Source organism: Myxine glutinosa, chromosome 9, assembly GCF_964187855.1.
Source record: "Myxine glutinosa chromosome 9, kmMyxGlut1.1, whole genome shotgun sequence".
Classification (NCBI taxonomy): Eukaryota; Metazoa; Chordata; class Myxini; order Myxiniformes; family Myxinidae; genus Myxine; species Myxine glutinosa.
Window position 1 is genome coordinate 130,493,058 of NC_136269.1, and position 27,659 is coordinate 130,520,716.

The following is a 27,659-nucleotide window of genomic DNA, read 5'->3' on the forward strand; positions in this document are numbered from 1 at the left end:
TTATATTTTACTTTCTTCGTCATAAAATCAATTATGGCGAAGTCGATGGCGCTTCCTCGCAAATACCCACGCTTCCCACCTAAAGGAAGGTTGAAAGATGGCAAAACGTTCCATAAGGAATGACCCAATATCAAATATAGAGTTTAAGATGCTTCCTGGTTTTGACACGTGACCCAAAGTCGCCACCCCTGGGGGCAGGGCCAAAAATGACACTGCTCTTGCACCTTCGTGCCATGTGGTGATCATAACTAGTGAGTTTGCTGAATTTCTGGCCAACGGTTTAGCAGGAGATAGCGTGACGGACAGAGACGGACAGAGACAGACAGACAGACAGACAGAGAGACAGAGAGAGACACAACCATCACCTCTCCCTCCATTAAAGATACAAATCCCGCCATCTCGCCCGTCATGAATCTTGTTTCGACGCAACGTAGGATTGCTGTCGGTTTTGATCCAGACTCCAGCCATTGCATTGTCAAATATTTCATTGTCTTCAACAATACCCAAACCTGAAGAGAAAAAAAGAGGCAGGAATCAAAAATAACACCCCATAAAAAAAACCCCCAGGTGTACGCAAGTGTACTCGAGTCGTGGATAATTACCTGCGTTATACACCAATATCCCGCCGTTCTGGCCTCCCCAGATCTTATTCCTTTTGATTTTAGGATTGCTTCCTGTCCTGGAGATGGAAAAATAATATAACTAGACATAATTCGACGTTGCGACGTCGACTGATATGCCTCCGGTCACATTAATACTTTTCCAACGTTGACATAAAACCTCAAGACCATTTGACCTCAGTATCTAATCTGAACATATGTATCATGGTACATGTATTTAGTTTAGTCCAAATGCCATTGACTTTTAAGTGACCTCTGACACTTGACCTTTTATAAACAAATAATCTATCATGGATGGACGCACTGATGGAGGTTTATACATATTTGCACCAAGTTTGACTTCAATCTCCAGCTGTTCTCAAGTGTCAAATTTTTACCTAACATGACACCTGACCTTTGACCTCCTGACCACACAATCTAATCAGTTTATCTTTACATCATAATGCATACTTGTACCAGGTTTGACATAGATCTCTTCAGCTGTTTTTAAGTTATCGCAGTAACGAAAAAGTATCGTATCGTAAAAAGTAAGTATCGCATTTTGCTACCTCGGAGACATGCTGAATGGTGAAGGTGGATCAGACTCGGCAACGGTTGCTTGAGTGAGATGTAGATGGAAGAAGTTTCGGGAACTGTGTGGCGTGCTGATGAGGAGGGGAGTGTCGTTGAAGCTGAAGGGAAAGGTGTATGCTGCATATGTGAGAAGTGTTATGATTTATGGGAGCGAGACATGGGTAATGAACGTAGAGCAGCAACGAAGGCTGGAAAGGGTGGAAATGCGAATGGTTCGGTGGATGTGCGGAGTATCGTTGAGAGAGAGGAAGACAAATGATGAATTGCGAAAGATGATGGGAAGTGATGGATGCTGTGAAGAGAAACGGGTTGAGATGGTTTGGTCATGTGTTGAGGAAGGATGAAAGTGACTGGTTGAGAAGAGTGATGGAAATGAATGTAGAAGGAAGTAGAGGACGGGGAAGACCGAGAAAGACTTGGCCAAAGATGGTGGAAGAAGAAATGCGGGCAAGGGGGTTAACAAGAAGAGATGCAGAAAATAGGGCAAAATGGAGAAGATTGTCATGGGGACCGCAAGGCTAACCCCCGCTCTAGTAGGGAAAATGGCCTTTAAAATGCATGTTGTTGTTGTTGTTGCAGTAACGAAAAACGATCACGGATGGAAGGATGGACGGATGGATGGAGAACCCAAAAACATAATGTCTCCAGAAACTTTGTCGCGGAGGAATAAAGATTCACATCAGGTCTCGCAATGATAAGATTTAACTGGCATTTCAAAATAAAGAGCAGCATGTCTGTGACATCACGTGTAGGTTTTGAATTGTGGGACATGCACTACCGGTCAAAAGTTTTAGAACACCTCCATTTTTGCAGTTTTTATTGAAATTTATGCAGTTTAATGTCTCAATGTACTCTGAAATTAAACAAAGAACAATTAAACAATTGGAGATAATAAAGAAATCATAGAATCATTTTGTTTAACAAAATTTAATTTACATTTTTGACTCAGCAAAGTAGCCTTTTGCAGATATAACCGCCGAACACACTTGTGGCATTCATTCTTTCTACAATGGAAATCAAATATTGTTCGGGAAGTTCTTCCCAACACTGTTGCAGAAGTTCCCACAAATGTGTTGCACTTGTAGGTTGCTTTGCTTTAACCCTTCTGTCCAGTTCATCCCAAACCAGCTCAATGGGGTATAAGTCTGGAGACTGTGCTGGCCATTCCATGATTTGAAGCCTATCGTCTTGTTCTTTTCCTCGAAGGTAGTTTTGACATCGCCTGGAGGTGTGTTTAGGGTCATTATCTTGCTGTAGGATGAACCCCATACCAACTAGGCATATACCAGAGGGTATTGCATGGCGCCGCAAAATGCTGTGGTAGCCATTTTGGTTCAGGGTGCCAGTCACTCTGTGCAAGTCGCCGACTCTGGATCCAGCAAAAGAGCCCCAGACCATCACGCTTCCTCCTCCATGTTTGACAGTTGGTGCCACACACTGAGGAACCATCCTTTTGCCTACTCGACGGCGTACAAAAACCCTATGTGATGAACCAAAGATTTCAAATTTTGATTCATCGGTCCATAAGACCTTCTTCCAGTCTGCAGTCGTCGACTGGCGGTGCTTCATGGCCCAGGCAAGCCTCTTTTTCTTATTTTGCCATCTTAGCAATGGCTTTCTTACTGCCACTCGAACTGTCAAACCTGCAGCTCGAAGTCTTCTCTTCACAGTTGAAACTGAAACTTGCTTACTTCGACCAGTGTTAAGCTGTGCTTGAAGCTGTTGTCCTGTGAGCCGCCTGTCACGCAAGCTGTTGACTCTCAGAAACTTGTCTTCTGATTCTGTTGTGGCTTTGAGTCTGCCAGAACTCTTCCTGTCAGAGTTTCCTCCAGTTTCCAATATACTACCTGCAGTGCAATACTGTCCAAATAATGCTTCAGAGGGTGTAATAACAGTCTGTTCCAATACTTCTTTTATACAGACAGGGGGTTTGTAATCAAGTAATCAGCAGAGGTTGGGACACCTGTCGGAATTGTTTGCATCAACTTTCAAGGCTTAATTTACTTACATTGCTGCAGAACAGCTGTAAGTTGTTAACCCATTTCTTGTACCCTGAAGACGGGCTTTTTTTTTTTACAATATAACTGTGCAATTTACATTATTTCCCCTTTTTTTTTTTACCTGGAGCAGTTTACTGCTTACCTTTGTACCATTTCAGGTTATTCACTGGACATTAAACTGCGTAAATTTCAATAAAAACTGGAAAAATTGAGGTGTTCTAAAATTTTTGACCGGTAGTGTAGGTAAGGGACAGCCAAACAAGATGTACTGTTGGTCCCTATTTTGTATTGAATGACCCCGATCTGTAAGATTCAAAAGCGATTATGATACGTATCATTGGCCTGTTATTATGGGAAGAAAGATGCAGACTTACACTTTATAGAAACAAGTAAATAAGTCAACGTACAAAAGTCAATTTGCGCACAGTGTCAATTGACCTTTGACACGTTTATGATCTCGGTGTGACTGGGTCTTAAGAATTGACCGGCATCAAGAAAATAGGGAGCTTATAGAACGGATCAAACTTCCTCTTGCAGCGAGTCGGAAGAGACACTCAATGTGAAGTATCGGAACGGTTCCGAGATAATCGAGTGACATGTTGAAAAATAAAGTCTCAAGATGCCAGGGGTCAAGACCCAGAGAGATGCACTGGAGAGTGGAGCCCCAAGACCAAGGCTCTGTTCTATATCTTGGGCCTCACGTCTGAGCTGGGCCGACTTTTGCAAATTACATGACAAGAAATCCCTGTTGATTTTGTCTATCTGCAAAGCAGCATATTGCTGCCTGCTTCAACCAGACAATACATTACCCACAATGCAATGCCAAAACAAATAGGCCCATGAACCCTATGTTGTTCAAATCTTCAATGAGCCTTCACTTGACCTCTGTGTTATATTTTGAAATAATAAGAAATGGAGTTTGGAGTAAGTTGTAGAAATTGAGATAATTAGGAATCCTGTTTCTTATAGACCTGCTGAAGCATAAAGCCTCCATTTTCTTGAACACAAGAAAAAAAGTAACGAGATGGGGGCAGAAGACGAAATAAATAAATAAATAAATAAAGAGCCAAAGTCGAAATCGTCATGGATATTCCTAATCCAGACTTCTGGAACATATCATTAAAACACGTGTAGATGAATGAAATAGATTGCTCTGTTTGCACAGCGAGTTATTTCCTTATTATAAAGGGAATAGGTTGTCTTCGTAACACAGTGGGGATGCAGTAATGGGGTGTAGGGGTGGGGTGGTGGGGGGGATGGGGGAGGAACATGCTTGCGCTTGGCTTATTTTACACGAAAGGTACAAATTACCTGATTTGCACTCCAGAGTACATGTGGTTGTAGATGTCATTGTCTTCAAGCATTCCATGTCCATTGTCATAGAAGTACACGCCAACCTGACAATACGAGAGAGACGGCTGTTGCATTTCCGCTTTAAAATGTAATTCCTGGAAATCAGCAAAGTCAGAGAAGGCTAGATATAATACGGGACACATACGTCACATACGGACAGATCTGTGAATACTAATTGTCATTTGCACCCAGTGAGATGCAACTTCATGAGCACTTTGAGAAACCCTCAGGAGAGGTATCTATAGGAATGTGTGGCACTGTTTAATTTCTGCATTGATCTGTGGCTCATGGAAGCAGAGTATACACAAGCCACTTCAAGGAAAAAGGCATTTGGAGACTTCAGTGTACATTTACACGAGTTACAAGGACACGTGGTATATGGGATTAAAATATGGGTTCAGGCCAATCCACGAGGTTTACCTGCTGGATAGGCAAGGCCAGGACGTGGGCACGCAGTGCGGAAATACAGACGACGTCCTACCAAGTATTTGTGGCATTGTTCTTCACCATTTAACGTTCACGGAAGGCATTGTGCATGTAGAAAAGGACATCAAAGGATATCAATGTACTTTTCAGCCGTGTCAATTGGAATTGAAAAAAAATAAAAAAATAATGCGGAAAACAAGAAGTAAAAATTGGGGCAATACCCCATGGCGCTCACCTGGTAGAATAAATCAGTATACTACACTGACTAAAACGTAATTTAAACAGGATCACAGTATTTTAAACCAATTTCAATGGTTGCTAGAAGACAGGGCAGCATGTACAATCATACTAACGTAATCATAAGACTTTAAATAAACAAACAAACAAAAAAATACCTATTTTGGGGGGCAACCCCTACCCCCCCTCCCACTCTGTGTACCTTCTCAGACCCCAATGTTTCCACAGCTAATCCAGACTTCTGGAACATATCATCCCCAAAGTAGATCCCCAAAGGGGCAGATTTTTTATTTTATTCCATGAACGAACTTTGGTACATCACGTATGGTGAAGGTTGTGGTGTAGGTTCATCAAAATCATGTGTGTAGTTTCAGAGAAGAAAGCAAACATCTATTTTGAGGAGGGGGAGGGGGGGGGGGGGTCAAACCTGGACCTACTTTGACCGCCCGTTAACCCCCAAAAGGGCAGATTTCTTTTAATGCCGTGAACAAACTTTGGTACATCGTGAGTGATGAAGGGTGTGGTGAGGTTTAATCGAAATAGTGTGGGTAGTTTCAGACGAAAAGGCAAATTCCTATTTTGGGGGGGGGGGAGGGGGGGGGGGGTCAAACCTGGGTCCATTTTTTTTAATGCCGTGAACAAACTTGAGTTGCAACATACCAAATATAATTTGTGCCAAGCTCGGTCACAATCCCGTCAGCGGTTTCGGCAAAGAAGTTCAAAGTGTTTACGGCCTGACGACGCACCATCTCATAAGCTCCCTGGAACTACGTTCTCGGTGAGCTAAAAACTGAGTAAATTTTCTAAATTATGTACCTTCCTTTCTGTCAATGCAGGATATGTACCTTCCCCCCTCCCCCCACCCCAATTAATAAAGGGCCATCTATTTATTACATATACAACCATGGCAGATTGTCATGACACCCCCACACCAAACTTCACCGATCCCTAAAGTGTACTCATTCCCACCCCCTCCTTACTCCTCACAAAACTTTCCCTCCTGTTCCCATGCTTCCCACACACCTCTGACCGTACTTTCCTCAATTTTCTCATTTTAAAAACTTTCTCAATTTAACCCCAACTCTTTCCCATAATAATATATGATTAACACAGTCTCATCATACGTCAATGTAAATCGACCAAATGGACACAAGTCCTGTATTTCTGAATTTTTCATGAATATCAATAACATGAACAAGAAAAAGGCAAATAACCAGGTTGAATGAATGAATGAATGATCGTTTTAAGGCCATTTTCCCCGCTAGAGCGGGGGTTAGCCTTGCGGGTCCCATGACAATCATGGTTCCCTGTTTGAGGCAATGTTTTTATGGCCGGATGCCCTTCCTGACGCCAACCAGGGAAATAACCAGGTTATCAAGTTGAATTACAAAAGCAATTATCTTTGCATAATACGGAAGGCTTTGCCGACCATCGTTCCCTGTCTCCCCACACTATATCCCACAACAAATCTGACCCAGTGGTCATGCTTGTGCAAGAGGGAGTAACCAACCATGCGCACCTGTTTCCCGCTGTGTATCCGGTTTCTCCGTAAAACAGGAGTGCTTCCCGTGGTTACCCAGACACCTGCTAGTGTGTTGCTGTAGACCTCGTTCTCCTCAATCACACCCTGTCCTTTCTCGTGCTGAGTGGAGTTGAGAAGACGGTGTGGGAAATGGGCGATAAAACACCAAAACACAAATAAAGAACATGTGACAAACCTCAAGCTCAAGCGTGAGTCTTTTCAACGAATATTTGGAATATGGTTGAAATGGCATCGGAATAGAGTGGCAGCAAGAGTGGCAGCAAGCAACCTTCGTGAAAAGTACAGGTGGTGAAGAAGAAGCTATTAAGCCATTAACAAGTGTTCATGCTGTACCTGCTTACCACATAAATGCCTCCATGTTGTCCGTCATGGATCTTGTTATGACGGACGATAGGACAACTGTTTGTCCTGATCTGAATGCCGGCCAGAGCGTTTCCTGAGTATTCGGGAAACGACAAGGTGGGGGCGGGGGACTTATGAGAATCACCACCAACTTTCACCCACCAAGAGCGTAAGAAGAACAGAGAAACAAGAACTGTACTTCACTGCGCTGCAATACCATAAATGTCATTTCCTTCAATCAGGCCTCTGCCATCTCCAAAGATGTACACACCACCCTGATGTCCATTAAAGATGGCGTTTCCCCTGGGGTGATCACACGCCGTTCATTGGTGGTTAACGTGACTGTAAAGTCTTTTGAAAACAGTTTGCTCGTAACCCAAAGCACACAAAATAAATCACACGTAATTAAACGAAGTACTGCGACACAAGACGCCATCTTGGCTCACGGAGCACCTGATAGTGGGGTCACTGTTAGAAGTAACCCAAACTCCGGCAAAGTTATTGGCGTAGATCTTGTTGTCGATGAACTGGCCCCGTCCCTTCTCGTGCACGTAGATCCCGCCGGTGTGCCCGTGGTGTATTTCACAGCGCACGACCGTAGGGTTTGCGTACGCCTTCACCTCGAACCCTGCTATGCGATTCCGGTGGATGTTACAACTCTCAAAATATCCCTGTCATACACACAACCGGAGAGACACAATAGACAGGTCTAAATCAATCATGTGCAAGGTCCACAAGACTGAATGAGGTATCATTTAAAGAACTTTCACGCAATCAGTCCAAGTTCGACAAAACATTGCAGATCTAAACTGGTTTACACCTGTGAAATCGATTCCACTGGAGTTCTCAAACTGGCCTGGCGTACTCTTTACTCGGGTATACGTCAAACTCGGGGCCTCTGACAATCGAAAGCAGTGCTTTAAAATTGCCGTGCGGTTCGAAGAAACTCGGAACGAATGAAAAAAAAGAAATAAACAAAGAGAAGAGCAGGGCGGGACATAATGAATACACCGAGATAGAATGATATACAGTACATACAAAAAGAAAATTGATATTTCTTTCTCCGGAGCATCATTTGCGTTACCATGGATGTGGGGTCCTTTTTTTGCAAAACATCAAGGAGATGGATCAAAATTGGGTTTAGTTCACCATTTGTGTTTGTTGATGAGGCAAGCATCAAATTCTATAATCCAGCACTGTAAGCGGAGCAACTAACGGGGATGCCTCTTCGCGGTGGTTGTACCTCCCTACCCCCTCTCAACACAAGTTGCGGGCTAAATCGTCCCCATTCTTCCCTGCTGCCCGGATTTGTCAGGGCAGCGCGGTCACGGTCAGAGTGCCGATCAACCCCCATGGACCGACCCTTTCCCTCTTGTCTCTTCCCTCTAACTCTGTCTTGGCCCTGACTTCGCGAAGTCGGGGAGAGAGGGGGGGTGAGGGGCGGGGGGAAGACACCATCCGATATGTGGGGGATCTCTGGGTCACTCCTGGGAGACCGGTCAGCTGTCTCCGTGCCGCGGGCTTGTTCGAGAGAACTGTCTGGAGCTATAAAACAACAACAACCACCACCACCGTAACATGTATGAGTGCGAATATACGGAAATGTAGACATAAAACAGAATGAAGAACGAGTCCTTGTGAAGACCACTGTCGATGACTATGTGTGATGGTGGACAGGTAGACGTAGAACAATGGATAAATCAACAGGATGCTAACCACGGTGGGAAGCAAGAAGAAGTTGACTTTTCAGATGTTAACCCTTTGTTGTAGCAAAAGTGTGCTTGGGTGGTAATTGAACTAAGGTGAGAGAACGATTCTAGGCTGAGTAGAGAAAATAGCACACACCTCCCACACCATCCACCTCCCCCACCTTACCCTACCTCTACTACACCCCAACCACCCCAAGCTTTTTATTCCACCACACTTTTTACATAACAAAGCGTGATCAATCAAAACCGTGCTACACACCATGCCATGGTCAAAAGTGAACACTCCGACATCACGACCGCGGTGGATGTGGTTGCGCCGCACGATAGGGTTGGCGTGGTTCTTCACCCAAATGCCAGCGAGCGCGTTGTTGGAGATGTCATTGTCCTCATAAGTTCCCTGAGAAAAAAAGGAAAAAAAAAAAGAAGAGAAAACAGATGAACACCTACTTCACTTGTAGAACAACCAAACTGAAACATCCGCTCTCAAAACCATTGCCGAAGGACGCATGTGCGAGGCAAACGTCACAGAATGCTTCTCAGCGGTAGAAATCAACAATGATGAGCAAATGAAAAACACATTGTGATATACGAGTATGTACGACACAGGATCTTAGCCTTACCTGAGCATGGTCCGTGATGTACAAGCCCACGTTTTCACAGTCGCTGATGGTACAGTGCCTGATTGTTGGGCAAGCTCCGTGACCACTTACGCAAACCGCAGAGCCCACTGGGGGGAGAAAAAAGATGCGAGAATCGTTGCACCGCAGATCAAACCGGAATCCTAGTAAACAACCGCCCATGAACAAAGAACTCCTCGGCGAGGGGCAAAATGAAAACTTTCGCCGTACACACCTGTGCATGTACTGCTGATGATGCAATGATCCACCGTGGGGCAGCAGTTGACTGTGATTTCCAAACAATGGTGTGTATTGTGATGGTTGCTCGACTTGTCCTCAGGATTAAACTGCATGAACAGAAATCGTGGGGATAGAAAGGAAGGTAAACAGCCCTGGATAGAAAGGAAGGTAAACAGCCATGGATAGAAAGGAAGGTAAACAGCCCTGGATAGAAAGGAAGGTAAACAGCCTTGGATAGAAAGGAAGGTAAACAGCCATGGATAGAAAGGAAGGTAAACAGCCATGGATAGAAAGGAAGGTAAACAGCCATGGATAGAAAGGAAGGTAAACAGCCATGGATAGAAAGGAAGGTAAACAGCCTTGGATAGAAAGGAAGGCAAACAGCCATGGATAGAAAGGAAGGTAAACAGCCATGGATAGAAAGGAAGGTAAACAACCCTGGATAGAAAGGAAGGTAAACAGCCATGGATAGAAAGGAAGGTAAACAACCCTGGATATAAAGGAAGGTAAACAGCCATGGATAGAAAGGAAGGTAAACAGCCCTGGATAGAAAGGAAGGTAAACAGCCATGGATAGAAAGGAAGGTAAACAGCCCTGGATAGAAAGGAAGGTAAACAGCCATGGATAGAAATGAAGGTAAACAACCCTGGATAGAAAGGAAGGTAAACAGCCATGGGTAGAAAGGAAGGTAAACAGCCATGGATATAAAGGAAGGTAAACAGCCATGGATAGAAAGGAAGGTAAACAGGCATGGATGCAAGGGATATGAAGTATCGTTTATGGACACGAGGGACAGACGAGGGTGGATGTTTGAAACATGGAGACTTTTGCTAAACAACCTTTTGATTAAAACCACATAGTAACACAAACAGTCACGTGAAAAAGTAAGTACACCCCATGTAAAGTTTTGACTTTTTCAACATATTTCAACATACAGCTATTTGATCTTCATTTCAACAACATTGACAGATAAAGGTGATATAATATAACAAATATCATGAAACATTTACATTTTGTAGTCCATTGTATAATTTAAATAAACATACGTAGTGTGTTCAAAAAGTATCCGACCTTTATTTTTCGTGCGTAAAAAAAAAAGAAGCTAGGGAGGCGTTGATTGGTGCACGTATGTAGGCGATCCTAATGCACACGCGTGAATTTTTTCACACCTGCAGAAGCTGTCATTCGACGGCAGACCGCCGATGAGTGAGGAAATGTAAGTGAGCGCCGTCGGATTTTCGTTTTTGACAAAATGATGGAAAAACTTGAACAACGCTACTGCATCAAATTTTGTGTTTCATCAAACTTGCATCAAAACTGCAACTTGGTTTCTGGGTCGTACCCATAAACCCAGGACTCATTGCCAGTGATCACTGTGTTGAGGAAGCTGGGATCGCTGTTCACAGTCTCCAGCATGTCCTGTGCGATCTCCAAACGGAGTTGCTTCAGCTCAATCGTCAGCAGCTTTGGTATGAACTTCGCTGAGATTCTCCTGAAGCCCAAATCCTCCTTCATAATGGAATGAACGGTGTTGAATCTTGCGGATCGTTTCCACTTGGGAATCGCCAAGCTTTACACAAAATTTGATGCAGTAGCGTTGTTCAAGTTTTCCGTCATTTTGTCAAAAACGAAAATCCGACGGCGCTCACTTACATGTCCTCACTCATTGGCGGTCTGCCGTCGAATGACAGCTTCTGCAGGTGTGAAAAAATTCACGCGTGTGCATTAGGATCGCCTACATACGTGCACCAATCAACGCCTCCCTAGCTTCTTTTTTTTTACGCACAAAAAATAAAGGTCGGATACTTTTTGAACACAGTAGTAAATGCAAATTTCGCATGCAGAAAAAGTAAGTACACCCCGACATTTATCACTACTTCAAATACCTAAAATTAGAATCAGGTGCACCAGCTCAGGTGCAAATGATTAGAACATCGTTAGAGGGGATCTTGGAGGAACCTGTCTTATTTAAACCTCAGACATTTAGTTTGGTTTGCTCTTTGTTGTTGAGGTGTGCGGCGTCACCATGCCGAGATCAAAAGAGCTCTCTGAGGCCTTCAGAAAGAAGGTTATAGATGCCCACGAGTCTGGGAAGGGATTTAAAAAGATCTCCAAACAATTTGAAATCAATCATTCGACTGTCCGGAAGATCATCTACAAGTGGAGAAGATTCCAAACAACTGCCAACTTGTTCAGGCCAGGCCGCCCCAGCAAGTTCAGCCCGAGGGCAGACCGCAAGATGCAGAAAGAAGTCTAAGAACCCCAGAATGTCATCACGGGATCTACAGGTAGCTCTTGCCACTGTTGATGTCAAAGTGCACGAATCTAAAGAGGCTGCACAAATTTGATCTACATGGGAGGTGTGCCAGGAGGAAACCTTTGCTGTCCAGTCCAGAAAGAACATCAGGGCAAGACTAAAGTTTGCCAATGAAACCTCGGCAAAGACCAGCACTTCTGGAACAATGTGCTCTGGACAGGAGTCAAAGGTAGAGCTATTTGGCCACAGTACCAGAAGACATGTTTGGCGAAAACGAAAGACAGCATTTGACCACAAGAACCTGATAGCAACTGTAAAGCATGGTGGTGGAAATATTATGGTTTGGGGCAGCTTTGCTGCATCAGCGCCTGGGCAGCTCACCATCGTAGAATCCACTATGAATTCTTCATTGTACCAGAGGGTGCTTGAGGATAATGTGAGGCCATCTGTCGGAAAGCTGAAGCTCAACCGAAGGTGGACCTTGCAACATGACAATGACCCTAAACATACCAGTAAATCCACCAAGGAATGGCTGAAAAGAAAGAAATGGAGGGTTCTGGAATGGCCAAGTCAAAGCCCGGATCTAAATCCCATCGAGATGTTGTGGGGGAATTTGAAATGAGCTGTGCATGCAAGAAACCCCTCGAACATCGCACAGCTGAAAGAATTCTGCATGGAGGAGTGGGCAAAAATTCCTCCCAGTCGATGTCAGAGACTGGTAGACAGTTATAAGAAACGCCTACTTGAGGTTGTTTCTGCCAAAGGGGGCAATACCACCTATTAGAGCCAAGGGTGTACTTACTTTTTTCACATGTGAAATTTGCATTTATGTTTATTTAAATTATACAATGGACTACAAAATGTAAATGTTTCATGATATTTGTTATGTTATATCACCTTTATCTGTCAATATTGTTGAAATGAAGATCAAATAGCTGAATGTTGAAATATGTTGAAAAAGTCAAAACTTTACATGGGGTGTACTTACTTTTTCACGTGACTGTATAACACAAAATTCTACTAAAACAACCACAAAGGACAACCTCGCAGTCTTTTCACTCTCCACCACCACACAAGGCTCTTCACTCCCCACCACCACACAAGGCTCTTCACTCCCCACCACCACACAAGGCTCTTCACTCCCCACCACCACACAAGGCTCTTCACTCCCCACCACCACACAAGGCTCTTCACTCCCCACCACCACACAAGGCTCTTCACTCCCCACCACCACACAAGGCTCTTCACTCCCCACCACCACACAAGGCTCTTCACTCCCCACCACCACACAAGGCTCTTCACTCCCAACCACCACACAAGGCTCTTCACTCCCCACCACCACACAAGGCTCTTCACTCCCCACCACCACACAAGGCTCTTCACTCCCCACCACCAAACAAGGCTCTTCACTCCCCACCACCAAACAAGGCTTTTCACTCACCACTTCTTAAATGCCGAGTCAAGCAAGGAAGCAGCAACGTGTCATTATTAAAGTTTTTGGCATGACTCGATCGGGGTTCAAACTGCCAACCTCACAGACTCAGAGCGGATGCCCCAACTCTTACACCACCATGTCTGTACATTGTTTGAGACGTCGCTCCAAAGTTGAGTTTCTCTCTTCAAAATCTTCCGGATTTGAGTTTTCCTGACCCCGAGATCATCCACTATTTTAGAGAAATACATAAAAGTGCTCGCAACGGTTCAATAACTTCCAGTTGCTTGTCGAGTTTAAAGGAAGACGTCATTTTGGTCGTCAGGAAGATAAATTTAATCTGTTAATTTTTAAAATTGCATTGTGGAAAATTAACAACCTGGGTCAACGTTTTTCAGGGGTTTCCTCACTTCCACCTTTTACACGGATGCATCCATTTACCTAAAGGGATCAAAAGGGTAAAGTTTAATCGAGTACAGTTCCTTTGCAGGATCTTATGATTCGGCATAATGTAAAGAAAAGGAGGGGGGGGAGGGGGGGGGGGGGAACAACCTTTTTTCCCCAATTCATAATCAAAATGTAGAAACGACACTCGGTACAGCGCATACCTCTGCCAGGCCAAACAGTTTGAGTTTTGTATTCACTGATAGACCGGATCTGCATTTGGACCTGAACCAAAATTTAATCTGCTTGTTCTTGTCACCAACCCAACTCATCCACCCAGTTTTGTCATTTTTGTCCACAACTTTTTGAAATATCATGCTAAATATAGTTTTTGGCCCGATCTCTCAATTATGGAGAATCACATTTAAAAACTAGAACGACACTCACGACACACGATCATACCTCCGCCTGGTTGGCCATGTCACTCAATAGTGAAGCATCTCTTAACAAATTAAATAATTCTCATATCCGAATCCATATTCAGATCTTCACCAAAATCGAATCGATTCTTCCTCGTCACACACCCAACCTCTCCACCAAGTTTCGTCCAAATCCATCCTTAGCTTTTTGAGATATCCTGCTTTGTATCGTTTTTGGCCCGATCTCCCAATGGTGAAGAATCACTTTAAAAATTAAATAATTCTCATATCCGAATTCATACTCGGTTCTTCACCAAAATCTAATCTATTTGTCCTTGTCAGACACCCAACCGGTCCACCAAGTTTCGTCCAAATCCGTCCACAACGTTTTGAGATACCCTGCTCTGTATCGTTTTTGGCCCTATCTCCCAATGTTGAAGAATCACTTAAAAAATTCTCGTAGCCGGATCCGAATCTGGATCGTCACCAAAATCGAATCAAATCCTCCTTGTGACATATGCTACATCTTTGTCAAATTTCGTCCGAATCCGTCCACAACTTTTTGAGATATTTTGTTCACAAACAAACACACAGGGGTGAAAACATAACCTCCACCAAACCTTTGGTGGCGGAGGTAATTTAAAAATCCAGGTAATTTAATTCGGTTTCGTCCGAATCTGTCCATATACAGTGTGGCCCCGTTATAACGCAATCATTGAGGTCCATAAAATGTCATCGCGAAAAAGCGGGGTCACGCTAAATCGGGGTTCAAGAAAATCGGCGTTCAAACTGACCCAATGTTACCCTAATATCCTAAAACATCCTAAAACAACAAATAAATTATGTCACCCACAGGGTGAACCGTATCTTGCCAAAATGTGAAAATTCCGTTTTTTCGTCATGACGTCATCAAATGACGTCATAGCGTCAAACTGTTTACAGATCTGGGAAGCACTCATCAAGGGCATTCATATGAGGTATTACTCGATATGGTACCTACGATTTCAAAATTTGACCTTGGGGTCAATAATTTTCGACCTCCAGTGCTAACCATGAAGGTCAAGGCCGATCGCCACCAAAAACTAATCAGCTGAGCGCCGGACCATATACTAGATTCCCATGAAGTTTGGAGACGATCCGATCAAAGTTACTCAAAAAATTAGTGTTTCGTCGACCTCCATGATTGACCACAAAGTGACCTTGACCTTTGACCTTGACCTTCAAAATTGTGTGTGCTGAAGGGTATCTCTATAGGACTCTGATATGCGAAGTTACAGGAGTTTCCAATAATAACTGTGGTCTACAGAGTGATCTAAACGTGAAAAAAAATGATTAACCACAAACAAAAAAACAAACAAACATACAAGCTGACTAATACATCTTGCAAAAACTTCGTTTTGGCAAGATAAAAACAAACAAACATACAAGCTGACTAATACATCTTGCAAAAACTTCGTTTTGGCAAGATAATAAAAACATTCAAGAATATTAGCAATCATTTAGAGTTTATTTCTTGAAAAAGTGATCAAGTGTTCCTTGCTTGAACGTAGCATGTCGCTGGCTGTGAGCGAAATCTAGAATGCTTCCGAGTTGGAGGATTTTCATGTGGTCCACCTCCTGGGTCTCCAGCCAACGGAGGCTAGCCTCGAGGTGTTCAATGGCTTCAGACACTTTTGGGGGTAGGGGCTCTTCATTATCATCTTCTTGTGGCTCGAGAACCGGTACACCTGCCTCCGCCGGTGCTATAGTTTATACATTACGGACGATCTCGGCGTCCGTCAGGTGCTCATATGTTGGGCATTCGTCGTCGGCAGAGTGCCTCTGGTGAAGCTCTTCTTTGCTCCATTCAGACATTGGAAGGCCTTCTGAGTGAGCTTGAACAAACCACTCGTACAGGGAGTCATCGAGGCTGACATCCTTGGCTGTCTTCAGGCGTTTGGCTTTTAGTCCTGCTTCTTCTTCAACTTTGCAAAGTGACGCACGTAACTTTTCTTCTCGAGATTTCCAGCCACAAAGTGTTTCATTCCGGTATACCGAGGTCTCATGCAACTTGAGCTTGACTTTTCGTCTCGATCGCGTCAAGTGCGTGAAGCTTATCTTTCACAGAAAAATATTTTCTTTTTCTAGCAGTTTGTTCCATTTCCGGAAGAAGTTCCGGAAAGAGCAAAAAAAAAAAAAAAGGTCCAGTGACTCATCGCCTTATATCCGAATTCGCGTTAAATCGGGGCGCGTAAAATCGGGGTTTCACTATTTTTGTGATATCCTGCTTACAGACAAACAAACCAATAGACAGACAGGTGAAAACATCATGTCAATCGACCTTAGGTGGTGGAGGTAATAGGAGGCCACTGGTTGCGTCAAGCAGGTGGTCTTTCAATTAAAGTTTGAAAGTCTCGAGAGCAGGTTTGAATGCAATAATAATGAACGCCAGAAACAACTGTAGGTTTTCCAGCCATACTGACTTGGAAGAAATTAGAAGGGGCGATTTTTTTGGGGTGGAGGGATGGTGATCCGAGACAATGACCAATCCATACAATGTACCTGTTCTGTACGATACGACTCTACGGTCATACTCTCCATCACACACACAATACAATACAACAATTGTACATCCACAATAATGCAATTGTTCAACCGTCCATTTCACGTACCCTGATGGTCATGAAGCCCACATACGCATCCTCAGAGCCTTCCATGAACACGAATGTAGAATCTCGAGTGTTTTCAATCACCACATTGTCCGACACCTTTCCGGGACCTGATTGAGGGTTCACGCAACATGATTTGAAATGGTAGGATGGCACAATGCAAGTTTGGTTTTGCTAATTTTTCTGTTTGGTTTTGAGTAAGGCAAAAGTGGGGTCGGGTGGGCTAGGGGTGCATGGGGTGGGGGTGATGTGGGGCTGGAGTGCTCTCCCACAGCCATGTGGCACTTGATTGTGCCTGTCTACCTTTGGTTTGGGCCTCAGAGGTGTCATTACAAATTTTTTTAAAAAAGAAACAAAAAACTGCTCAAAATTTTACAATTTCTCCTTCTCCAAACCTCTCATTGTAAGATGCAAAGAACGACGTATTTGCTCACTTGTCTAAACAGGGTACGAGGTCCACCACGCTCGGTGGAAAAAGAAAGACACCAAACACCTCCCCGAAGTTGGGTCATTAAACGTACAGAGACAGGCAGAGTGGAGTGAACATTCGTACAAATACTCAGGTGTTCCGAATGAATAACAAACAAAAAAAGAAAGATCAAGACTTGTATTAACGCTGCGTACATTAACATAAATAAATAAATGATTTCACAAGTCCTTCAAAAATCGTTTTCCATCATTAATACGGTTTATTAATGGATATAAATGCTGTAGGTTCACAGCAAGCAACACGGTATTATTTATTTAAATACACAAACGAGAGCAAAGCTGAAGGTGGGCCATCGCAAATGCCCATGCTTCCCACGGAAAACAAAGTTGAAAGATGGCATAAAGTTCAACCAGAAATGGACCATTATAAACTTTTGAGTTAAAAAACAAAAATCTTCTGTTTTGACCCCTGTGACTCCAAGTCCACACCACCTGGGGCATGAACCGGGGGTCAAATCCCCAAAAATGTTATGTATTCAATGCATCCCCCAATGATGATTGCATATACAAAATTTCATTCTAAAATGTTTTAAAATGGGCCCGTAAATGCATTTTGGAGGATTTAATATTTTGACCCTGCCCCAGGGACTGAGGAGTGGGGCCAAACGTAATACTTCTCTCACACCTGCTTGCCACCGTGATGTCCTGCACCATTTAGTGTACAGTAATGAACGGAGCTTTAAAAACGAGACCATAAAAGGCCACACAAGTTTTTTTTCTTTTCTTTGTCTACGAGATCGAGGCTTGTGTAAGAGCCAACAAAGAATATATATATGTATATATACATATATACATATATACATATATATATATATATATATATATATATATATATATATATATATATACACATACACACACACATACATATATATATACACATACACACACACACACACACACACACAGACTTGGCATTTAATATGGAATATTTTTTTTTTCTTGACGGGTTTACTTTCTGAACTCAGTATATCAATCTGGTGAGTTTCTTTTACGCTTCGGTGATTTCTTTGATAAAAGAACCATGTCACTGATTGTCTGCCGCAGCAAGAAGTCAATAACAGGATTATATCACAGGTGGCGTGACAAAATGTACGGACAGGTACATTTGACAATTGGCTTCACAATCGGGTATATAAGGGTTGTTGCATTCTGTATTCGTGGAAAACAACTGCTGCGCGTCTACAAAAGTTATTGCCGCTTCCCCTGGAGATGGTCCGTCAACTCGACAATGCTGTTTGTCATTTAGTGGTGGCTTTACGAAATTCCAGCATGAAGCAGCGTGCTATTGCTCGGCAGTATGGCATCACTCAAGGTCAGGTGTCAAAGATCCTGAAACGAAATGCTCAGAGGAGTGTCCCTACTCCAATACCGAGGTCAGGACGTCACTGCAGAACCACAAGGAGGGATGATCGCCAGCTGCACCGGTTAGTCCGCAATGGCCGTACCAAGTCAGCTAATCGGCTTAGGGCTGAGTGGCAGCAACTGACAAATGTGCCTGCATCCAGAAGGCTAGTCAACCAACGACTGGTTCAAGCAGGTTATCATGCCAGGCGTCCCCTGAGAAAGCCACGTCTGACCAGACAACACCGCCAGCGCCGATTGCAGTGGGCCAGAGAGCACCGTCAATGGCAGCTAGGACACTGGAATCACGTGATCTTCAGTGACAAGTCTAGATTTCTGGCCTATCGTCAATATGGCCGCGTCCGAGTGCGCAGACAAGTGCATGAAGCCTTCAACGAAGATTGTATAGTGCCAAGAATCCAGGCTGGAGGTGGTGGGGTGACCGTTTGCGCTGCTTTTCATGCAGGGGGCAAAACTGACCTGGTTGTTCTGAATGGAAACCTGAACCAGTTCAAGCACAGGGCCATTCTGGAAAAAACATTGCTTCCATTTGTTCGTGCAGCCTTTCGAGGAAACTTTGTCTTCCAAGATGACAATGCACGGCCTCATCGTGCTCGCATGATCCAACACTTTCTTGCTGACCGTGGTGTGGAGCATATGGAGTGGCCTGCCATGTCCCCGGATATGAATCCGATAGAGAACTTGTGGGCAGAATTAACGCGTCAAATCGACAACTTGGACCAGCAGCCTGCCTCGATGCGTGAATTGCAGCAGGCAGTGTTCTGGGCCCTATGCTTTTTCTGGTCTTCATCAATGATCTCTCTGACTCTCTTGAAAATCCTCTGTATCTCTTTGCTGATGACTCTACTCTCTGTCGCTCCATTCTTCATCCCTCAGATCGGCAGTCTGCAGCCTCCTCACTCTCTGCAGACCTGGACAAAATCACAGACTGGGCAAACAAGTGGAACATGTCTTTCAATCCTGACAAATCTCACACTCTTACGATGTCTCTCCGAAAAGACCGACTGGACAACCCTCCCATCCACTTTCTGAATAATCCTCTCCAAGAAGTTCTGTCACTCAAGCTTTTGGGTCTCACTATCTGCCATGATCTTTCCTGGGAAAACCACATTTCAAATCTGGCCTCCAAAGCCAGTCACCGACTGGGCATCCTCCGCCGTGCGAAGTCCTTCCTTGGCACACCTGAGCTCCTCACCACATACAAGGCTTTCATCCGCAGCTCAATGGAATACTGCTCTCCCCTCTGGGCTGGTGCTCCTGCCTCACACCTAGCTCGTCTTCACGCTGTTGAAACCAAAGCATTCAGAATCATTGGAATCTCCCGCGATGAAGCTAACTCCAAGGGCCTCTCACTCACTCACCGCAGGCAGGTTGGTGGTCTTTCCGTCTTCTACCGACTCCTCTCTGGCCTTGCCCCCCCAGCTCTCTCTGGGCTCTGTCCCGCAAATATTCCTACAGGTCGCACAAGATCTGCCTGCAACCCTCTTATGGTCAAACTGCCAAAATCAAGACTCTCTGCTCACCTTCACTCCTTCATTCCTCTTTTCTCCCGCCTCTGGAACAAACTCCCTCACTCTCTTCAATCCCACTCCACCCCCCAGGTCTTTAAAACAGCTGTTCACCACCATCTCTTATCTTCCCCATCCAAAACCTTGATCTTTTCTACCCCCACTAATTTCACCCCAATTCCACTTTTTTGAAATACCAACTTCTGTCCTGGAAGTCCTTGGTGTCCTTGTGTTTTATACTTCTCCCTCCCCCCCCCCCCCCCAGGCCCTCTCCCTTCCACACATCTCCCTGCTCTCAAATGTTGTGTTTGTGTGCTTCCCCTTCTCTCCCCATCTTGTTTTCCGCTCCCTCTTTTTATATATTTTGTTTGTCTGGTTGATTTGTTTGTGAAGTAAATGTTAGCTCTTTCACGAGCCTCGATTCAGTATACAACAACAAAAAAAAGAAAAAAAAAAAAAAAAAAAGGCTATTGTAACTGCATGGCAGGCGATTCCTGTCCAAACCTTGGCAAATCTCGTGAACAGCATGCCTAAACGTGTACGTGCTCTCCGGAATGCTCGTGGGGGTTACACGAAGTACTGAACTGTAATTTTACTGTCCGTAATCCCAGTTGTAATTTAACTTTTGTTTTTGTTAAAAAAAAATTTTGGCTAATGTGCAAAATAAAGAGATACTTCTGGAAAACGCACAGAAGTTTAACACAGTACTGTCCGTCAATTGAGTTCGATATCAGTTTACATCACTTTCAAGGATCAATTTATTTGCTTCGAAATGTCAAATGTGGTTTTTGTTTCTTTTAAAGGTCACATTAACAAAATCTAGAATAATTTCAACATAATTCCAATGAACTTTTGGTTCTATGTCATCTTGAAAAGTAAGTTCACCCCCACAAAAAAAATATTCCATATTAAATGCCAAGTCTGTGTGTGTGTATATATATATATATATATATATATATATATATATACACACACATATATATATATATATATATATATATATATATATATATATATATATATATATATATATATATATATATATATATATATATATATATATATATATATATATATGTGCATGTAAGAGCCAACATTGATCACAAAAAGACAATGTCTTTTAGCAGGGACTGCAATAAAACATAAAACATATGATAAAGGGAGCGGGAGAACAAGATGGAGAGCAGGGATATCGGGAGATCTGTGGGAGGGAGAGGGCTTGGGGGGAGCAGGCATGGGAAAGGGGGGTGGGGGGGGGGGGGTTCAAAGTTCAAACAGTTCAAACAAACCGGTTAAGCAATCGTTGAGTGTTCGTCAGATGTTAGCATTGATCATTGGTGCATGGAATGGCCACTCTCACCTGCACCCAACATAGTGATAGGTGACTCGACATAAATCCATTCGTCCGTGTAGATACCGGAATGGACAAACACAAGTCCATCAAAATGGCATTCCTGTACTCCGCCCAGGGCATCCTCAATGGTGTCGTAATACTGGAGAGGAAACGGTCTCGATAAGCACCCGATGTTTACAAAGAGTAACAATCGCTTGTTAAACAACCGACACGATGTCCTCATTCCATCCGCCACCAAAGGTGGAATAAATGAATAAAACGAGCCTCTGACTTTGCCCGACCTTCCAGATGAACTTACCAGCATGTTCTCTCTGCCCTTGTACCGTGTCACGTTATTGTAGAAGTGCTCTGCGTAGCCTGGATTCACATGTGCTCCTTTGTACTGAAATACAACCACAAAAATCTCAATCTGAAAAAGACTAAAAACTTTGCCCAGTTGACAATAACCTGTAGCACCACCTGCTAGGTAGAAAAAGGAATCTCCAACGATCTCACTTTGGCAGGGGACAAAAGCTTCCCCATCGAGACAACATCATGGCTGACGAGCATATTGTGGAAATTTCCATTGTATTAACATTATCACCTTATCTTCCCCCATCCAAAACCTTGATCTTTTCTACCCCAGCTAATTTCACCCCAAATCCACTTTTTTGAAAAATACCAACTTCTGTCCTGGAAGTCCTTGGTGTCCTTGTGTTTTATACTTCTCCCACCTCCCCCCCCCCCTTCCCACACCTCCTCCCCCCAAGCCCTCTCCCTCCCATACATCTACCGATGTCCCTGCTCTCAAATGTTGTGTTTGTGTGCTTCCTCTTCTCTCCCCATCTTGTCTACCGCTCCCTCTTTTTATATATTTTGTTTGTCTGTTTGATTTGTTTGTGAAATAAATGTTAGCTCTTTCACGATTCTGTATACAAAAAAAATAAAAAAATAAAAAATCAACATTGTCCCAAAGGCAAATGCTCCCTTCTGAACATGATGACAAACTTCTTCACAAATGTCTCTTGGTCTTCCTCTACTCCAAATTTTAAGAGTCAATACCTCCCTGGCTATTCTCAGAGCTGCCTCAATGCCGGCAAATCTGGAAGCTCACTCAAGCAGATTAGCAGTGACTGCAAGTAGTCATCTCTCTTCAGGACTGGTCTCCCATATCTACTGCCCTGATGTTAACTCACCCTGGGAATTATTCCACAGTAACCTGCTCTCTCTCTCTCTCTCTCTCTCTCTCTCATGCAAAGATTCATCCCATCTCATCTTCAATTATCCTACCCTTCTTCCCACCCATGGAACACAAAATCCTGTGGTGAGGCAGTCGCTCTGAAGCAGCTTGCTTTCTCTTCCTGGAAGACTAATCCGACCAAAGGCAATCTCGGTGCATTCCAAAAAGTCCGCAACAAGTTTGTGTCTACTCTCAGGAGAGCTGGAAACAACATCTGTCCGAACCTCAAGAATGAACTTTCAAACTTGTCTCCCTCCTCTAAAACCTGGTGGGGCCTTGTCAAGTCTGTCTCTGGAGTATGCTCACCTTCCTTCCATTCCCGCTCATTCAAATGGCACCACAGCCGACTTTGCTTGTGAGAAGGCCGAACACCTCAATTCTGTGTTTACTTCCAAATCTTCACTCTTGGGACCCATCTTTCCATGTAATACTCCATGTCTTTTGCACCTGAGTAGGTGGAGAAGGTTATTTCAACCCTCGACTTTGACTCTGCTATTGGACTGGACAGCATCAGTTCACGTGCCCACAAACCTCCTCTGCTGCTCTTGCACATCCTCTCTTTGCCCGTTTCACCCTGTCATTGTGCTCCGTCATCTTCCATTTGTTTGGAAATCAGCAAACATCACTACATTACGTAAACAAGGTGCAAAAACCCATCATCGCAGTTGACATGAAATCCTTCCTTTTCTCCAAAAAGGGGACCAAAAAAACAACAACAACCACGGTCCCCGAAAAGGCCAACCCCCACTTTGCGGGGAAAAATGGCCTCTAAACGGTGTTTTTTTTTTTTTCTCCAACAACCTCATCTCAGATCATTAATTTGGTTTCAGACCAAGTTACTCCACCTTGGACATGCTGCTCCCACTCGCCCAACAATGGATGGAGGCCCTCAATGTCAAACATGAGATCAGGGCCATCTCTATTGACATATCTCATGTTTTTGATACAGTCTAACATCCCGCCTTGCTCTCCAAACTTTCAGCCTATGGCATCCAATGATAGCTCCACAAATGGCTCACTGACTTCCTCTAATGTTGTAGCCAACGCACGTCTCTCAATGGAATCCTTTAATCTCCTCTCCCCGTCAAGGCTGGAGTGTCTTTAAAACTCTTGGGTCTCACCATCAGCCATGATCTTTCTTGGGGAAACCACATTTCAAAGTTGGCCTCCAAAGCCAGCCGCCGACTGGGCATCCTCAGTCATACAAAGTCCTCCTGGGCATGCCTGAAGGTCTATCCACTTATAAGGCCATCAGCAGCTTGATGGAGTACTGCTCACCTCTCTGGGTTGACTCCCCTGCCTCACATCTTGCTCAGCTTGAGCTTGACGCCATGGAAACCAAGGCATTCAAAATGATTGGAATCTCTCATGGTGCAGCTGAATCGATGGGCATATCACTTTCTCATCGCAGACAGGTCGGTGGTCTCTCTCTCTTCTTCCGCCTCCTTCTGTTCTTGCACACTCTGCTCTTTCCGTGCTTTGTCCCCCTTGCTACCCAGGTTTTTGCAGGGTGTACGCGTTCCACCATCAACCCCCTTCTGGTGACACTCCTAAAATCCAGAATCCTTGTTTACCTTTACTCGTGCATTCCTCTTTTTTTCCTGCCTGTGGAACCAACTTCCACATTCTCTTGAAGGACATTCCTCCCTCCAGGTCTTCAAAACAGCTGTTCACCACCATCTCTGATCATCCTCCAAACAAAACCATGATCTTTTCTGCTCTTGTTAACCTCCCACCACCCCAACCTTCTTCGAAATTTCAGAGTTTGCTTCAGTACTCATCTTGTCCACCCCGTGCATCCTCCCTTTCCCCTCACTCCTCTTCCCACCCGTTATTTGTTGGTCTCCCTCGATTTTTGGCCTTCAACCCTGCTGTTGGTGTCCCCTCCTATCTCGATTGTTACTTTTGTTCCATTCAGTGTCCTCATTCATTCATTGTTCTAGCTCTTCCATGAGCCGAGACTCTGTACACAAATAATAATAATAAAGGGACTTGTTTTCCAGTCAATTCCTTGGGTCCATAATGAGAATTACCGACACCAAAAGCAGGCTGCTGCAGAGCTAACCATTCCCCATGAAAACAAGACAGCTCACCAGTTGCCGAAAACTCTCTCTCCACGGATTTGGATGATCGTGGTCATCGGGATGGATCTGGAAGAACTTTCCAGGTTCGGGGTGCATCATCGGTAAAGTGTATTCAAACACCTCCATGTACAACTCCTTCCTGCAACACGAGCCAAATGAAAGATCGGCCGTTAACAAATGCCCAAAACAAAAGCAATCTCATCCTTCGGGAGCCGGAACCAAGAAAACCTGCAGTAAAGTAAAACATCAACTTATTAGACAAAATGGGGGTGAAGGGCAGGTGCTTGACAGAAGATGACCAATAGGGAGAATTGTTTTGCAACACATGTTCCCTACAAAGCTTCAGTTCAATATGTTAAAGGATAAGGGGAAAAGTCTGGAAAACTGACCCATGTATAATGTGATATTTTCTAACATCAAAAAGGGCATAACTTCATAAAACGGCATAATAAATTGGTGAAACGTCCCAAAATCAAACTTGTTCTGTAACTTATAATAAAGCCATGTACCAAGTTTCAGTTGAATATGTTAAAAGGAATGGAAAAAGTGAGGAAACCACAGGTGGGACGGACAGACAGACATAGAGCAAACCTATAGCCCCCTCTGGGTAGGGGACGAACACCACTCACAAACCGGCAAAAGGGACAAGTAGAGATGCGGAAAACAAGATCCTTGGAAGAGAAAAGGTGCATTTGAACCACTAAGGGTGCACTTGCAGTAACATTGCATTCCCAGGTGTAGGCCCTTTGTGAGCAAAGCATATGGTCATGATCACGTCAGGCACAATGTCACTGCAACACATTCTGCCAGTTTCTCTTCATCCGCAAGTGCTTTTATTAGTCCCCTACCGGTGTACACCGGAGGGGACTTTGGGTTTGCAGGCCCGTCCCTCCGTCTGTCAGACTATCAGTCCATCACGCAAGGAACAGTTTTCCGGACTTTTTTTTCTAAACTCTTAATGCTAATGATTTCAAACTTGGCACATGGTTTCCTCATGATAAGTTACAGATCAAGTTCGAACTTCACGACGTTTCAATCATTTTTGACAAAGTTATGGCACTTTGAACTTTGGTAATAATTACAGTCACGTGAAAAATTAAGTACACCCCATGTAAAGTTTTGACTTTTTCAAAATATTTCAACATACAGCTATTTGATCTTCATTTCAACAATATTGATAGACAAAGGTGATATAATATAACAAATATCATGAAACATTTACATTTTGTAGTCCATTGTATAATTTAAATAAACATAAATGCAAATTTCGCATGTGGAAAAAGTAAGTACACCCCGACATTTATCACTACTTCAAATACTTAAAATTACAATCAGGTGCACCAGCTCAGGTGCAAATGATTAGAACATCGTCAGAGAGGATCGAGGAGGAACCTGTCTTATTTAAACCTCAGACATTTAGTTTGGTTTACTCTTTGTTGTTGAAGTGTGCGGCGTCACCATGCCTAGATCAAAAGAGATCTCTGAGGCCTTCAGAAAGAAGGTTATAGATGCCGACGAGTCTGGGAAGGGATTTAAAAAGATCTCCAAACAATTTGAAATCAATCATTCGACTGTCCGGAAGATCATCTACAAGTGGAGAAGATTCCAAACAACTGCCAACTTGTTCAGGCCAGGCCGCTCCAGCAAGTTCAGCCCGAGAGCAGACGGCAAGATACTGAAAGAAGTCTCTAAGAACCCCAGAATGTCATCACGGGACCTACAGGTAGCTCTTGCCACTGTTGATGTCAAAGTGCACAAGTCTACCATTAGAAAGAGGCTGCACAAATTTGATCTACTTGGGACGTGTGCCAGGAGGAAACCTTTGCTGTCCAGAAAGAACATCAGGGCAAGACTAAAGTTTGCCAATGAACACCTAGGCAAAGACCAGCACTTCTGGAACAATGTGCTCTGGACAGATGAGTCAACGGTAGAGCTATTTGGCCACAGTACCAGAAGACATGTTTGGCGAAAACCAAAGACAGCATTTGACCACAAGAACCTGATACCAACTGTAAAGGATGGTGGTGGAAATATTATGGTTTGGGGCAGCTTTGCTGCATCAGGGCCTGGGCAGCTCACCATCATAGAATCCACTATGAATTCTTCATTGCACCAGAGGGTGCTTGAGGATAATGTGAGGCCATCTGTCGGAAAGTTGAAGCTCAACCGAAGATGGACCTTGCAACATGACAATGACCCTAAACATAACAGTAAATCCACCAAGGAATGGCTGAAAAGAAAGAAATGGAGGGTTCTGGAATGGCCAAGTCAAAGCCCGGATCTAAATCCCATCGAGATGTTGTGGGGGGATTTGAAACGAGTTGTGCATACAAGAAACCCCTCAAACATCGCACAGCTGAAAGAATTCTGCATGGAGGAGTGGGCAAAAATTTCTCCCAGTCGATGTCAGAGACTGGTAGACAGTTATAAGAAACGCCTACTTGAGGTTGTTTCTACCAAAGGGGGCAATACCACCTATTAGAGCCAAGGGTGTACTTACTTTTTCCACATGTGAAATTTGCATTTATGTTTATTTAAATTATACCATGGACTACAAAATGTAAATGTTTCATGATATTTGTTATATTATATCACCTTTATCTATCAATATTGTTGAAATGAAGATCAAATAGCTGTATGTTGAAATATGTTGAAAAAGTCAAAACTTTACATGGGGTGTACTTACTTTTTCACGTGACTGTATATAATTCACACAGTGCAATACGTGCAGGCTGCTCCACGGAGCGACCTTGCGGGCTTATTTTAACTCCGATTTACATTCTGTTTCCACTTTTAATAAGAAGTAGGGGTCTGTGCAACCATTCATGAACTTTATTTGG

The 27,659-nt window shown here is 43.7% G+C and overlaps 1 protein-coding gene across 3 annotated transcripts in view; it reads right to left on the reverse strand.

Moving 5' to 3' along the window:
- Positions 1-27,659, reverse strand: part of LOC137434921 (F-box only protein 11) — a 56,620-nt gene that overhangs the window by 7,228 nt on the left and 21,733 nt on the right. For all 3 annotated transcript variants that reach the window (XM_078784933.1, XM_078784934.1, XM_078784935.1), the window contains exons 5-18: positions 24,829-24,958; positions 21,815-21,898; positions 21,523-21,655; positions 16,804-16,910; positions 9,656-9,767; positions 9,424-9,530; positions 9,063-9,200; positions 7,548-7,765; positions 7,312-7,397; positions 7,094-7,188; positions 6,729-6,851; positions 4,505-4,590; positions 603-679; positions 366-509 (exon numbers count right to left, since the gene is read on the reverse strand). In XM_078784933.1, the coding sequence (XP_078641059.1) occupies positions 366-509; positions 603-679; positions 4,505-4,590; positions 6,729-6,851; positions 7,094-7,188; positions 7,312-7,397; positions 7,548-7,765; positions 9,063-9,200; positions 9,424-9,530; positions 9,656-9,767; positions 16,804-16,910; positions 21,523-21,655; positions 21,815-21,898; positions 24,829-24,958 (1,640 nt within the window). The remainder of the gene's footprint in view (positions 1-365; positions 510-602; positions 680-4,504; positions 4,591-6,728; positions 6,852-7,093; positions 7,189-7,311; positions 7,398-7,547; positions 7,766-9,062; positions 9,201-9,423; positions 9,531-9,655; positions 9,768-16,803; positions 16,911-21,522; positions 21,656-21,814; positions 21,899-24,828; positions 24,959-27,659) is intronic.